Source organism: Somniosus microcephalus, chromosome 1 (assembly GCF_052327205.1).
Source record: "Somniosus microcephalus isolate GS21.2 chromosome 1, FLI_Smic_1.0, whole genome shotgun sequence".
In the NCBI taxonomy this organism is placed as follows: Eukaryota; Metazoa; Chordata; class Chondrichthyes; order Squaliformes; family Somniosidae; genus Somniosus; species Somniosus microcephalus.
Window position 1 is genome coordinate 262,206,223 of NC_140987.1, and position 15,030 is coordinate 262,221,252.

Here is a 15,030-nt window from a genome sequence, read left to right on the forward strand (position 1 = left end):
TGGAATACATTACACAAAAAACAACACGACGAATTGGCCATTCAAAATGGAGACACATGGGAAAACCACTTTGAAAAATTATACCAGAAAAACACACTAAGGCCAGAGCAACACCAAATATGCAAAAAACTGGAAAAGCTCGAAATGGCCATAAAAGATAACCAAAACCCGCTAGACTCCATAATAACAGAAAAAGAACTTTTTGAAAAACTCAAGGACCTGCGACCAGGAAAAGCTTGCGGGGCAGACGGCATACTAAGCGAGATGATTAAACACACAGACGATAAAATGAAACTGGCTATCCTAAAACTCTTCAACTTGGTTCTGAGTGTCAGTTACTTCCCTGATATCTGGAACAAAGGACTCATAACGCCCATATACAAAAGTGGGGACAAAGTCGACCCAAATAACTATCGAGGCATCTGTGTAAACAGTAACCTGGGGAAGGTATTCTGTAGCATCATAAACAAAAGACTTATAAACTTCCTTGAGGAGCACAATGTCTTGAGTAAAAGCCAAATTGGATTCCTGCCAAACTATAAAACATCAGATCATATCTTCACCCTACAGACCCTAATTGACAAACACGTTCATCAAAACAAAAGCAAAATCTACGCATGCTTTATAGATTTCCAGAAGGCTTTCGACTCCATCTGGCATGACGGTTTATTCCTGAAACTTATCGAAAGCGGGGTAGGGGGAAAAACATATGATGTAATTCAATCAATGTATACAAACAACAAATGTGCAGTTAAAATTGGAGACAAACAAACAAAATACTTCCCACAGGGGCGCGGGGTGACGCAGGGCTCGCCAATCTCACCGACACTCTTTAATATTTACATAAATGAATTGGCAAAACTACTTGAACAATCTACAGCACCCGGCCTCACCCTATATGAATCCCACGTTAAATTCCTCCTCTATGCAGACGACCTGGTTCTGCTGTCACCAACTAAGGAGGGTCTACAGCAGAACCTGGATCTGCTGGAGTCGTACTGCCAGACTTGGGCCCTGACAATAAATCCCCAAAAAACCAAAGTCCTTGTGTTCCAGCAAAGATCCAGACATCAGGGACCCAAAATAAATTTCACACTAGGAAAAACCAAAATTGAACAAACCACTAACTACACATACTTGGGCTTAAAAATCAGTTCTACGGGAAATTTCAAACTGGCTGTGAATGAATTGAAAGAGAAAGCAAGAAGGGCTTTCTATGCCATTAAAAAATCAATCCAAATAGAAATCCCAATTAGCATTTGGCTCAAAATGTTCAAATCAGTAATTGAACCAATTGCACTCTATGGCAGTGAGGTGTGGGGACCGCTAACACAACAAGAATTTGCAAAATGGGACAAACACCCAATTGAGATCCTACATGCAGAATTCTGTAAAAGTATCCTCCGGACTCAAAGGAAAACCGTAAACAATGCATGCAGGGCAGAACTAGGCCAATATCCATTAGTAATCACTATCCAAAAAAGAGCCACCAAATTTTGGAAACACCTAGAAATGAACAACCCCCAATGCTATCATTACGAAGCCCTGAAATGCCAAGAGAGGACCATAAAGAAGAATACCCTCAGTCAACTAGTCCTGGGACTCAGTGAAGTAACTACTAACACTACTAACAATAACCAGCCCCAGGACAGTGACAGCGTAACACAAAGAATTCGACCCAACACAATCGTCGCTAAGCAAAAGGAAAAATATCTGTCATATTGGGCAGAAACAACAAAAACCCAAAGCAAACTCAATTGCTACTTGGCCCTAAACAGACAATACAACATAGCTGATTACCTGACCATGGTAAAGTATAGCAAACTGAGAAAAACCTTGACAATGTACAGACTTAGTGAACATAGCCTGGCGATCGAAAAAGGTAGACACAGGCAAACCCGGCTACCAAGAGAGGACAGGATATGCTCTCACTGCAGTCAGGGAGTGGTGGAGACAGAGATGCACTTCCTCACAGCTTGTAGAAAATATCAGGGCATAAGGGAGAATTTCTACCCAAAATTCACAAAAATATGCCCGGAATTCAGAAATTTGAATGACGACCAAAAACTCCCATACCTACTAGGGGAAGAGAGAAATTGCGTAACACTAGCGGCACACTATGTTACAGCTTGCCATAAACAGAGGGACAACCACTAAATATAAGAAAAGAGTATATATAAATTATATGAAAGTATATTTATACACTCAGGGATATATCTGTTTATACACTGTATGGATAGATCTGTATTTTTGTGAACAAACATGAATGTTTTCCGATGCTTTGGCAACATAAGATGTAACTTGTCATGCCAATAAAGCGATTTGAATTGAATTGAATTGAATTGAATTGAATTGAATTGATAGATATATAGATAGATAGATAGATAGATAGATAGACAGACAGATAGATAGATAGATAGATAGATAGATAGATAGATAGATAGATAGATAGATAGATAAAAAGAGATAGACAGACAGATAGATAGATAGATAGATAGGTAGATAGATAGACAGACAGATAGAAAGAGATAGATAGATAGATAGATAGATAGACAGATAGATAGATAGATAGAGATAGATAGACAGATAGAAAGAGATAGATAGATAGATAGATAGACAGATAGTTGTCAGACAGATAGAACAAGAGTTGATAGACAGACAGATAGAAAGAGATAGATAGATAGATAGATAGATAGATAGATAGATAGTTGTCAGACAGATAGAACAAGAGATAGTTAGACAGACAGATAGAAAGAGATAGATAGATAGATAGTCAGACAGATAGATAGATAGATAGATAGATAGATAGACAGATAGATAGATAGAAAGATAGAAAGAAAAAACAAATAATAAATAAAAAGAAAGGACTTGGATTTATATCGCACCTTTCACAACCTCCGATCACCAGCCAATGAAGGACTTTTTGAAGTATGGTCACTGTTGTAATGTAGGCAAACAGTTGGTGTATAAACTTAAATATGTTCATATATCGAACTTCATCCATATTGAGCTCTTGGTGAAAACTCTTCTCGACTTGTAGCCACCCCCTGGGAGAACAGGCATTTTGTTTTGTTGCAATGAGCATACTAGAGGCTTGAAGTGGTATAATCTATCTGGGTAGAACAACACCTACCAAACTCTGCCAACCAGCATCATGACCGATATACTTCCACCCCACAGGGAAGACCACTGCAATAAAACTGGGTTCAGATTTCAGTTTGCTGGGTCCAAATTTCTCATCTACCAAATCCATAACAGGATATCTGAACTGTACAGGTGTGGTATGGAAATCAAAGTTTCAGATTTTATTTTATATTATTTCACCGGTATCTACACAGTGTGAAGATCTGGATTCCTCTCACACTAGTGTCACAAAACTTGACAAACATTCATGTCAGTGTGACACAAGTGAAAGGAAATGACAAAGTCAGAGTCACTCCTGGGACAGGGGTGGTGCAGGTAGTTCAATGGGGACTTTATTTACATGTAGTCTTAGTTTAACTCAGATTTAGAAACATTCTGGAGCACTGACCTTCACATTCCAGGTTTGCTCCTTCCCACCGTCCCTGGGCAGAGCAGACTGATGTGGCGTTTCCTCTCACACGCGCATAGCCCACCAGGCACTGGTTCACGACTGTACTTCCGTAGGTTGTGTTAGCTGGTGGATATCGCACTGTGTTCAGTAAAACTGGAGGTGATCCACAGTCAACAGCTGAGGAGAGACAAACCCAAGTTATTGTAGAATACTTTTTGTTGATTATCTATATTATGTACAGGATATGTTATTTCCCTGAAACATTTGTCGAAATAAGGCCGTATGTATTAAAGTTAAGTCATGTGATAGAATAGGGTGTAAACTTGTTTCGGCCTGTTTCTGAGCCTGAAATCGGCGGCGTTTGCCAGAAGCCAGAGGCACGAGTCTTACCTGAAAGTGGGCCTGGGGCCTGATCATGGTATTGCTACCGAGCTGCAGACGCCAATCAGGTGTCGAGTAGCAGCTCTCCAATTCCACAAGGACAAAGTTGGGCACCTCAGCAGCGACCTTTTGATAAGACCTGCGGGGGAGATGGGTAAGAGGCGATCAGGAGGGAGGAGGACGGTTGGGAGTAATGGAGGGGGCAATCGGGAGGGAGGGGGACGTTTGGGAGGGAGAGAGGGGGCAATCAGGAGGAATGCGATCAGGAGGGAGACGATCGGGAGGAAGGGGGTAATCGGGAGGAAGGTGATCAGGAGGGAGAGAGGGGGCAATCAGGAGGAAGGCGATCGGGAGGGAGGGGGACATTTGGGAGGGAGAGAGGGGGCAATCAGGAGGAAGGCGATCAGGAGGGAGGCGATCGGGAGGAAGGGGGTAATCGGCAGGAAGGTGATCAGGAGGGAGAGAGGGGGCAATCAGGAGGAAGGCGATCGGGAGGGAGGGGGACGTTTGGGAGGGAGAGAGGGGGCAATTAGGAGGAAGGCGATCAGTAGGGAGGCGATCGGGAGGAAGGCGATCAGGAGGGAGGCGATCGGGAGGAAGGCGATCGGGAGGAAGGCGATCGGGAGGGAGGCGATCGGGAGGAAGGGGGTAATCGGGAGGAAGGTGATCAGGAGGGAGAGAGGGGGCAATCGGGAGGAAGGGGGTAATCAGGAGGAAGGTGATCAGGAGGGAGAGAGGGGGCAATCGGGAGGAAGGTGATCAGGAGGGAGAGAGGGGGCAATCGGGAGGAAGGCGATCAGGAGGGAGGGGGCGATCGGGAGGAAGGCGATCAGGAGGGAGGGGGATGTTTGGGAGGGAGGGAGTGAGCAATCGAGAGGGGACGATCAGGAGGGAGGGGGTAATCAGGAGGGGGCAATTGGGAGGTGATTGGGAGGGAGTCGGTTGGGTGTGAGTGAAGGGGCAATTGAGAGGGAGGGTGCGGTTGTAAGGAAGGCGGTTGGGAGGGAGATAGTTAGGAGTGAGGAGGGGGCAATTGGGAGAGAGTAGGGTGATCAGGAGCTAGGCAATCGGGAAGGAGGTAGAATTGAGGGAAATCAGGAAGTGTCGATAGGAAGGGACTATCGGGAGCCATATATGGCACGTCGCCCGCCACATTGGATGCCTAGGCGTCCATTTTAAGCCAGTAAATTGATCGCGGCATCAATGAATTTCTAGGCCAATGTCTCTGTAACTTGATTCACGTTATACAATCCTGGGTGCCCACCATCAGGGAAATTACTAACTGACGCTATTGCTGAATAGAGCAAAAAGATAAATACTTTTGTACATATAAAAAAAATTCTTGTAGGAGTATGGACATGCAGCAACACGTCTATTGATTTCTTGATTCATTCAATCAGGCAGCACAGAAGGAGGCCATTCGGCCCATCTTGCCTGTGCCTTCTCTTTGAAAGAGCTACCCAATTAATCTCACTCCCCCCTTCTCTTTCCCCATCGCCCTGCAAACTTTTCCTTTTTGAGTATAAGAAGTCTATGGGCTGAAATGGCATTCCTTCATGGCTTATGACTTCAGCTGAAGCCCTGGACAGAGTACAGACAATATAACAAGAACCTAACTCTGCACCAACTCATATGTATATATATATCTATATAAGACCTCTTCTGTCTGTCTGCGTGCGGGCGGGCCATCCTACAGTTGAGTGTTGAGTGACTTGACGATTGACCAATCCTACAGTTCAGTGACCTGACGGTCGACCAATCGGTGCATGTGTGGGCGGGCCTTATCATTCTGAACCGAGGTGAGTGGCCGCCATCTTGATTCTTCACGATTTTTTTCCCACACTTTCTGTGTGTTAGGGAACTAAGGAAAATAACAATTTATTTGAGTTTTAAATTGTATTTAGCAACAGTAGGAAATGAAGTGATCCCCTGCCCTTCGCCCGGAGGCTCGCCTACTTTGACGGCCATTTCGAGCAGCTGTGCCAGCGCCGGGCGCGGCCTAGCAGCCCAGGAAGCCTGGGCCTTGAGTTGCAGGCTGTGCCGGGAGCCGCCGCGAACAAAACTTCCCCGCGGCGTCAACAGCCCCGCCCCAGAGCCCGACCCAAAGCCACCAGGTTACCGGCCGCGGCGGGCCGTGCCGGGAGCTGCCGCGCACAAAACCTCCCCGCGGCGTCAACAGCCCCGCCCCAGAGCCCGACCCAAAGCCATCAGGTGAGCAGCCGCGGCGGCGCAGTCTCTCTCTCACATTCCCAATCTCTCTCTCTCTCACTCCCAATCTCTCTCTCTCACACTCCCAATCTCTCTCTCTCTCTCACACTCCCAATCTCTCTCTCTCTCACACTCCCAATCTCTCTCTCTCTCACTCCCAATCTCTCTCTCTCACACTCCCAATCTCTCTCTCTCACACTCCCAATCTCTCTCTCTCACGCTCCCAATCTCTCTCTCTCTCTCACACTCCCAATCTCGCTCTCTCTCTCACACTCCCAATCTCTCTCTCTCTCACACTCCCAATCTCTCTCTCTCTCTCACTCCCAATCTCGCTCTCTCTCTCACACTCCCAATCTCTCTCTCTCTCACACTCCCAATCTCTCTCTCTCACACTCCCAATCTCTCTCACACTCTCAATCTCTCTCTCTCTCACACTCCCAATCTCTCTCTGTCACACTCCCAATCTCTCACTCTCACACTCCCAATCTCTCTCTCTCACGCTCCCAATCTCTCTCTCTCACACTCCCAATCTCTCTCTCTCACACTCCCAGTCTCTCTCTCTCTCTCACACTCCCAGTCTCTCTCTCTCTCACACTCCCAATCTCTCTCTCTCTCACACTCCCAATCTCTCTCTCTCTCTCACTCCCAGTCTCTCTCTCTCTCACACTCCCAGTCTCTCTCTCTCTCACACTCCCAATCTCTCTCTCTCTCTCACACTCCCAATCTCTCTCTCTCTCACACTCCCAATCTCTCTCTCTCACACTCCCAATCTCTCTCTCTCTCACACTCCCAATCTCTCTCTCTCTCACACTCCCAATCTCTCTCTCTCACACTCCCAATCTCTCTCTCTCACTCCCAATCTCTCTCTCTCTCACACTCCCAGTCTCTCTCTCTCACACACTCCCAGTCTCTCTCTCTCACACACTCCCAGTCTCTCTCTCACACTCCCAATCTCTCTCTCTCTTACACTCCCAATCTCTCTCTCTCTCTCACACTCCCAATCTCTCTCTCTCACACTCCCAATCTCTCTCTCTCACACTCCCAATCTCTCTCTCTCACTCCCAATCTCTCTCTCACACTCCCAATCTCTCTCTCTCACACTCCCAATCTCTCTCTCTCACTCCCAGTCTCTCTCTCTCACACACTCCCAATCTCTCTCTCTCTCTCACACTCCCAATCTCTCTCTCTCTCACACTCCCAGTCTCTCTCTCTCACACTCCCAATCTCTCTCACACTCCCAATCTCTCTCTCTCTCACACTCCCAATCTCTCTCTCTCACACTCCCAATCTCTCTCTCTCTCACACTCCCAGTCTCTCTCTCTCTCTCTCTCTCTCACTCCCAATCTCTCTCTCTCTCACACTCCCAATCTCTCTCTCTCACACACTCCCAGTCTCTCTCTCTCTCTCTCTCTCTCACACTCTCTCTCACACTCTCTCTCACACTCCCAGTCTCTCTCTCTCTCACACTCCCAGTCTCTCTCTCTCTCTCACGCGCTCTCTCTCTCTCACTCCCAGTCTCTCTCTCTCTCTCTCACACACTCCCAGTCTCTCTCTCTCTCTCTCACTCCCAGACTCTCTCTCTCACACTCCCAGTCTCTCTCTCTCACTCCCAGACTCTCTCTCTCTCTCACTCCCAGACTCTCTCTCTCACACTCCCAGTCTCTCTCTCTCTCACACTCCCAGTCTCTCTCTCACACACTCCCAGTCTCTCTCTCTCACACACTCCCACTCTCTCTCTCTCTCTCCCTCTCACACACACTCCCACTCTCTCTCTCTCTCTCTCTCTTACACACACTCCCACTCTCTCTCTCTCTCAATTCAATTCAATTAAATTCAAATCGCTTTATTGGAATGATAAGGTACATCTTATGTTGCCAAAGCATCGAAAAACATTTATGGTTGAACACATAAACGCAGATCTATTCATACAGTGTATAAACAGATATAACCCTGAGTGTATAAATATACATTCGTATAATTTGTATATACTCTTTTCTTAGGTTTACTGGTTGTCCCTCTGTTTATGGCAAGCTGTAACATAGTGTGCCACTAAGGTTATACAGTTTCTCTGTTCCCCTAGTAGGTATGGGAGTTTTTGCTCATCATTCAAATTTCTGAATTCAGGGCATATTTGTGAGAATTTTTGGTAGAAATTCTCCCTGATGCCCTGATATTTTCCACAAGCTGTGAGGAAATGCTACTCTGTCTCCACCACTCCCTGACTGCAGTGAGAGCATATCCTGTCCTCTCTTGGCAGCCGGGTCTGTCTGTGTCTGCCTTTTTCGATCGCCAGGCTATGTTCACTAAGTCTGTACCTTGTCAAGGTTTTTCTCAGTTTGCTATCCTTTACCATGGTCAGGTATTCAGCCATGTTGTATTGTCTGTTTAGGGCCAAGTAGCAATTGAGTTTATTTTGGGTTTTTGTTGTTTCTGCCCAATATGACAGGTATTTTTCCTTTTGCTTAGTGACAATTGTGTTGGGTCGAATTATCTGTGCTACGATGTCACTGTCCTGGGGCTGGTTATTGTTAGTAGTGTTAGTGGTTGCTTCACTTAGTCCCAGGACTAGTTGACTGAGGGTATTCTTCTTTATGGTCCTTGATATACCTATCAATTCCTCCAATAAAAGGCGAAGAGTTACGAAGGTGACTAAAGGTTTTTATTGACTAAATAACAGAGCCCACTCTCGTGGGTGATCCGATCCAAGCAGGAGGAATACCAGCCAGTCGCTCACCTTTATACCTGGGATGACCACTGCCGACTCCGCCTTGGCTCCACCCACCAGGCCAGGTATAAAGGTGAGCGACTGGCTGGTATTCCTCCTGCTTGGATCGGATCACCCACGAGAGTGGGCTCTGTTATTTAGTCAATAAAAACCTTTAGTCACCTTCGTAACTCTTCACCTTTTATTGGAGGAATTGATAGGTATATCAATTTTATTGACTAAATTTAATGATGTCCGACAACGAGTCACAACCGGCGGAGGAGCCACCAGCGCAGCTCCCAGGAGCACAGCCACACCAGCCAGCTTGGCTGCGAGCCCTCAGACCGCCGTACCTGGACCTGAACCCACGAGCAGCAAACTCAGCCGCAGACTTTAAACACTGGCTGGTCTGCTTCGAATCATACCTGAGAGAATCCAGCGTCCCTCAGGCATCCAAACTAAGTGTCCTGCAGGCACAACTGAGCCCGAGAGTATACACTCTCATCGAGGACATGACTACCTACGAGACCGCCATCAACCTGCTAAAACAGAAGTACCGGACCCCGGTAAACTACATGTACGCTAGGCACCTCCTAAGATCACGGCCGCAACAGCCAGGAGAATCAGTAGCCGAATTCTCACAGGCGCTATATGCACTCGCCAGGAACTGTGACTTTAAATCGGTGTCGGCAGCCGAAAATACTGAAGATAATATCCGCGACGCATTCCTGAAAGGCCTACGGTCCGAGTACTCACGGCAAAGACTGCTGGAAGCTAAAGACCTCAGCATGGAAAAAGCTGAAGCCCTCACTATCTCCCTGGAAGTGGCCCACCAAGATCAGGAAGCATTCACCAGGTACTGCTCGCGACCCTGGGACTCGGGCCCGACCCCTACCACAGCACCCTTCCCAGCGCCGCCCCCGGGACCTACCTCTGCGTCGGCGTCCCGGACCCGACCGGCCCCGCCACCCCCGGCACCGGCCCCGACATCGGGCATCCGCGATCGGGCCGCCGGCTGTTTTTTTTGTGGCCAGGCGAAGCACCCGAGGTCGCGCTGCCCAGCCAAGAACTCCATATGCAAAACCTGCCTGAAGAAAGGCCACTTCTCCAAGGCCTGCAGGAGCGGATCCTCAGAGGCCAGCAGTGCCGCATGCGAACTATGGGGGCGGCCATCTTCGTTTAGGGCAACTGAGGCCAGCATCCCCACACATGAGTCATGGGGGCGGCCATCTTTGATTAAGGCAACCGACCCCAATAGTGCCTCATGGGGCCCTACCTCGTGGGAGACGCCATTTTACTCACCACGCCCGACCGCCTCGCCCGCAGATGACAACGACTCGCTCAGCTACACACTAGCTTCCGTCACCCTGGACCAAGCCCGCCCGCACCATCTGTCCAAGTCAATGATGGACATCAAAGTGAACGGCCACGCCACGACCTGCCTGTTCGACAGCGGAAGCACGGAGAGCTTCATCCACCCAGACACGGTGAGCCACTACTCCCTCTCTGTCCTACCAACGCGCAGCCGAATCTCGATGGCATCGAGGTCCCACGCCACGGACATCAGCGGCTACTGTGTCGTGACCCTGTCGGTTAAGGGCACGGAGTATAAAAACTTTAAACTCCTCGTCCTCCCCCATCTCTGCGCTGCCGTCCTACTAGGGCTGGACTTCCAATCCCACCTCCAAAGCGTAACCCTAGCATACGGTGGACCCCTCCCCCCACTCACAGTCAACAACCAGCAAACGTTAAACCGCCCACCGCGTAACACCTGCAGCCTCTCCACCCTCAAGGTCCCGCCACCCTCTCTGTTTGCTAACCTTACCCCTGACTGCAAACCCGTCGCTACCAAAAGCAGGCGGTATAGCGCCGGGGACAGAGCCTTCATTAGCTCTGAGGTGCGGCGCCTCCTGAAAGAGGGCATTATCGAGGGGAGCAGCAGCCCCTGGCGTGCTCAGGTCGTAGTCGTAAAGACCGGCGATAAAAACCGCCTGGTCATCGACTACAGCCAGACCATAAACAGATATACCCAGCTGGACGCATACCCCCTCCCCCGCATATCTGACATGGTCAATCAGATTGCACAGTATAAAGTATTCTCGACCATCGACCTGAAGTCGGCCTACCACCAACTCCCTATCCACCCTGAGGACCGCCAGTATACCGCCTTCGAGGCGAATGGGCGCCTATACCACTTCCTTAGGGTCCCCTTCGGTGTCACTAATGGGGTCTCGGTCTTCCAAAGGGAGATGGACCAGATGGTTGACCAGAACGAACTGCAGGCTACATTCCCCTACCTAGATAACGTCACTATCTGCGGCCGCGACCGGCAGGAACATGACGCGAATCTGGAGAAATTCCTCCGTACGGCCCAACGGCTGAACCTCACCTACAATAAGGAGAAATGCGTGTTTAACACCACGCGCCTTGCCATCCTCGGCTGCGTAGTGGAGAACGGAATCATCGGCCCCGACCCAGAAAGAATGCGCCCCCTCATGGAGCTACCCCTCCCCCACTGCCCTAAAGCACTTAGGAGAACCCTGGGGCTTTTCGCCTACTATGCCCAATGGGTACCCAATTACGCGGACAAAGCCAGACCCCTCCTGAAAGCCACTTCCTTCCCCCTCACGGAGGAGGCGTGCGCGGCCTTCTCCCTCATTAAGGGAGACATAGCCAAGGCCACGATGCACGCAGTGGACGAGTCCATCCCCTTTCAGGTGGAGAGCGACGCATCCGACTTCGCCTTAGCCGCCACCCTAAACCAGGAGGGGAGGCCAGTGGCCTTCTTCTCAAGGACCCTACAGGGCCCCGAGATCCGACATTCGTCGGTCGAGAAAGAGGCCCAGGCGATCGTGGAGGCAGTACGGCGCTGGAGGCACTACCTGGCAGGCAAACGATTTACCCTCCTCACCGACCAGCGTTCGGTGGCTTTCATGTTTAATAACAAGCTGAAGGGCAAAATCAAGAATGACAAGATTTTGAGATGGAGAATCGAGCTCTCCACCTACGATTATGAGATCTTGTACCGGCCAGGCAAGCTGAACGAATCCCCTGATGCCCTTTCACGAATGACATGCGCCAGCGCGCATATCGATAGGCTTCAGACCCTCCACGACCAGCTCTGCCACTCCGGAGTCACCAGACTCTACCATTTCATTAAGGCCCGCAACCTGACCTACTCCATCGAGGAGGTCAGGACATGACCAGGAACTGCCAGACCTGTGCGGAGTGCAAACCGCACTTCTATAGGCCGGACCGAGCAAGCCTGATCAAGGCCACCCGCCCCTTCGAGCGCCTGAGCATCGACTTTAAGGGCCCCTCCCGTCCTCTTGACCGTAATGTGTACTTCCTCAACATCGTTGATGAGTACTCCCGTTTCCCTTTGCCTTCCCCTGCCCCGACATGACCAGTAGCACGGTCATTAAGTGCCTGAATGCCCTCTTCGCCTTGTTCGGGTTCACGAACTATATAACACAGCGACCGGGGCTCCTCCTTCATGAGCGAGGAACTCCGCAATTCCTCCTAGAGAGAGGTATTGCAGCAAGCAGGACCACCAGCTACAACCCCAGAGGTAACGGTCAGGTGGAAAGAGAGAACGCGACGGTATGGAAGCGCGTCCTCTTAGCCTTAAAGTCTAAGGGCCTCCCAACCTCCGCTGGCAAGAAGTGCTCCCGACAGCGCTGCACTCCATCCGGTCATTACTTTGCACGGCCACTAACACCACCCCCATGAACGAATGTTCGTTTTCCCAGGAAGTCGACTACGGGAACCACTCTACCAACCTGGCTGACCGCCCCGGGCCGTCTGGCTGCGGGAAACACGTGAGGACCCATAAAACGGACCCCCTGGTCGAGAGGGTGAACCTCCTGCACGCCAACCCCAGTACGCCTACGTGGCGTACCCAGACGGGCGGGAGGACACTGTCTCCCTACGAGACCTCGCACCCTCAGCCGATCCGGAAACACCGCCACCACCCCCCCCAACCTCAGTCCAGGTAGACGGCATGCCGGAACCCCACGAGCCCTCGCCGACCACGCAAACACCAGCATCAACACCGGATAAGGCACCAGCACCGGATAAGGCAACACCACCGCTGCGGCGATCGGAGAGGCGTGTGGCAAGAGGCGACCTCGTACCGTGATACAATAGTGGTCAGTGATACAGTTATAACGAACAGTGGTGAACAGTGCTAACTACTAACAGTGATACGATAGTGAACGTGGTTTACCACAGTCCTCTCTTGGCATTTCAAGCTTCGTAATGATAGCAGTGGGGGTTGCTCATTTTTAGGTGTTTCCAAAATTTGGTGGCTCTTTTTTGGATAGTAATTATTAGTGGATATTGGCCTAGTTCTGCCCTGCATGCATTGTTTACTGTTTTCCTTGAGTCCGGAGGATACTTTTACAGAATTCTGCATGTAGGATCTCAATTGGGTGTTTGTCCCATTTTGCAAATTCTTGTTGTGTTAGCGGTCCCCCACACCTCACTGCCATAGAGTGCAATTGGTTCAATTACTGATTTAAAAGTTTTGAGCCAATGCTAATTGGGATTTCTATTTGATTGATCTTTTAATGGCATAGAAAGCCCCTCTATCGATTCTCTTTCAGTTCATTCACAGCCAGATGAAAATTTCCCGTAGAGCTGATTTTTATGCCCAAGTATGTGTAGTTAGTGGGGTCCCTGATGTCTGGATCTTTGCTGGAACACAAGGACTTTGGTTTTGTTGGGTTTATTGTCAGGGCCACTCCCACTCTTTCTCTCTCTCACACACTCCCACTCTCTCTCTCTCTCTCTCACACTCCCAGTCTCTCTCTCTCTCTCTCACACTCCCAGTCTCTCTCTCTCTCTCTCTCTCTCACACACACACTCCCACTCTCTCTCTCTCTCTCACACTCCCAGTCTCTCTCTCTCCTCTCTCTTTCACACTCCCAGTCTCTCTCTCCTCACACACCAGTCCTCTCTCTCTCACACTCCCAATCTTTCTCTCTCTCACACTCCCAATCTCTCTCTCTCACTCCCAATCTCTCTCTCTCTCTCATCACTCCCAGTCTCTCTCTCTCTCACACTTCCAGTGTCTCACTCTCTCACACTTCCAGTCTCTCTCTCTCACACTCCCAGTCTCTCCTCTCTTCCCCCCAATCTCTCTCTCTTTCTCTTCTCCCCGTCTCTCTCTCTTCTCCCCCAGTCTCTCTCTCTCTCTCCCCCAGTCCTCTCTCTCTCTCTCACCCCATTCTCTCCTCTCTTCCCTCTCTCTCTCTCTCCTTCCCCTCTCTCTCTCTCTTCTTCCCCCTCTCTCTCTGCCCCTCCCTCCCCCCTCTCTCTCTGCCCCCTCCCTCCCCCTCTCTCTCTGCCCCTCACTCCCACCATCTCTCTCTGCCCCCTTCCTCCCCCTCTCTCTCTGCCCCCTCCCTCCCCTCTCTCTCTGCCCCCTCCCTCCCCCCTCTCTCTCTGCCCCCTCCCTCCCCCTCTCTCTCTGCCCCCTCCCTCCCCCTCCCTCCCCCCTCTCTCTCTGCCCCCTCCCTCCCCCTCTCTCTCTGCCTCCCTCACCCCCATCTCTCTCTGCCCCCTTCCTCCCTCCTCTCTCTGCCCCCTCCCTCCCCTCTCTCTCTCTGCCCCCTCCCTCCCCCCTCTCTCTCTGCCCCTCCTCCCCCTCTCTCTCTGCCCCCTCCCTCCCCCCTCTCTCTCCGCCCCCTCCCTCTCTCTCTCCCCTCTCTCTCCCCCTCTCTCTCCCCCTCTCTCTCCCCCCTGTTAAGTCCGTGAATGATTGAGACACGGACTAGCAGGAGAGAAACAAAGAGATCTTTACTGGTGAAAGGCATAAACGAAACTAACCAACAGAGGCTCTCTAGCGCCTTTTATACAGGGGTGGTCACTGCCGGTACTGCAGTCTGAGACCAGTTATTCTCTTAAAGGTACATACACAACAATTCCTCCCCTTTTAGATAAACAGTACATAACATTCATTTAACAACTAATGATAACGAATTACAATCACAATTACTGTTGCTAGATACATTGGTTAAGTTTAAGCAATTATAAGTTCAGTCTTTGAGGAGGCTTCCTGATTCTGTCTGGATAATGCCTCTTTGAGTATCAGGTTCTTCTGGCAATGTTGAGTCAGAATCAATGTCGTTGTTTGGTTCATCTGCTTCCAATATTACCGGTTCTGCGGTAGCTGCAATTGGAACGTCGATTTCATTAC

The 15,030-nt window shown here is 49.9% G+C and overlaps 1 protein-coding gene across 1 annotated transcript in view; it reads right to left on the reverse strand.

The window, feature by feature from the left end:
• susd1 (sushi domain containing 1) overlaps nt 1-15,030 on the reverse strand; it is a 296,951-nt gene that overhangs the window by 222,805 nt on the left and 59,116 nt on the right. The window contains exon 4 of the mRNA XM_085984560.1: nt 3,533-3,712. Within this exon, the coding sequence (XP_085840686.1) occupies nt 3,533-3,712 (180 nt within the window). The remainder of the gene's footprint in view (nt 1-3,532; nt 3,713-15,030) is intronic.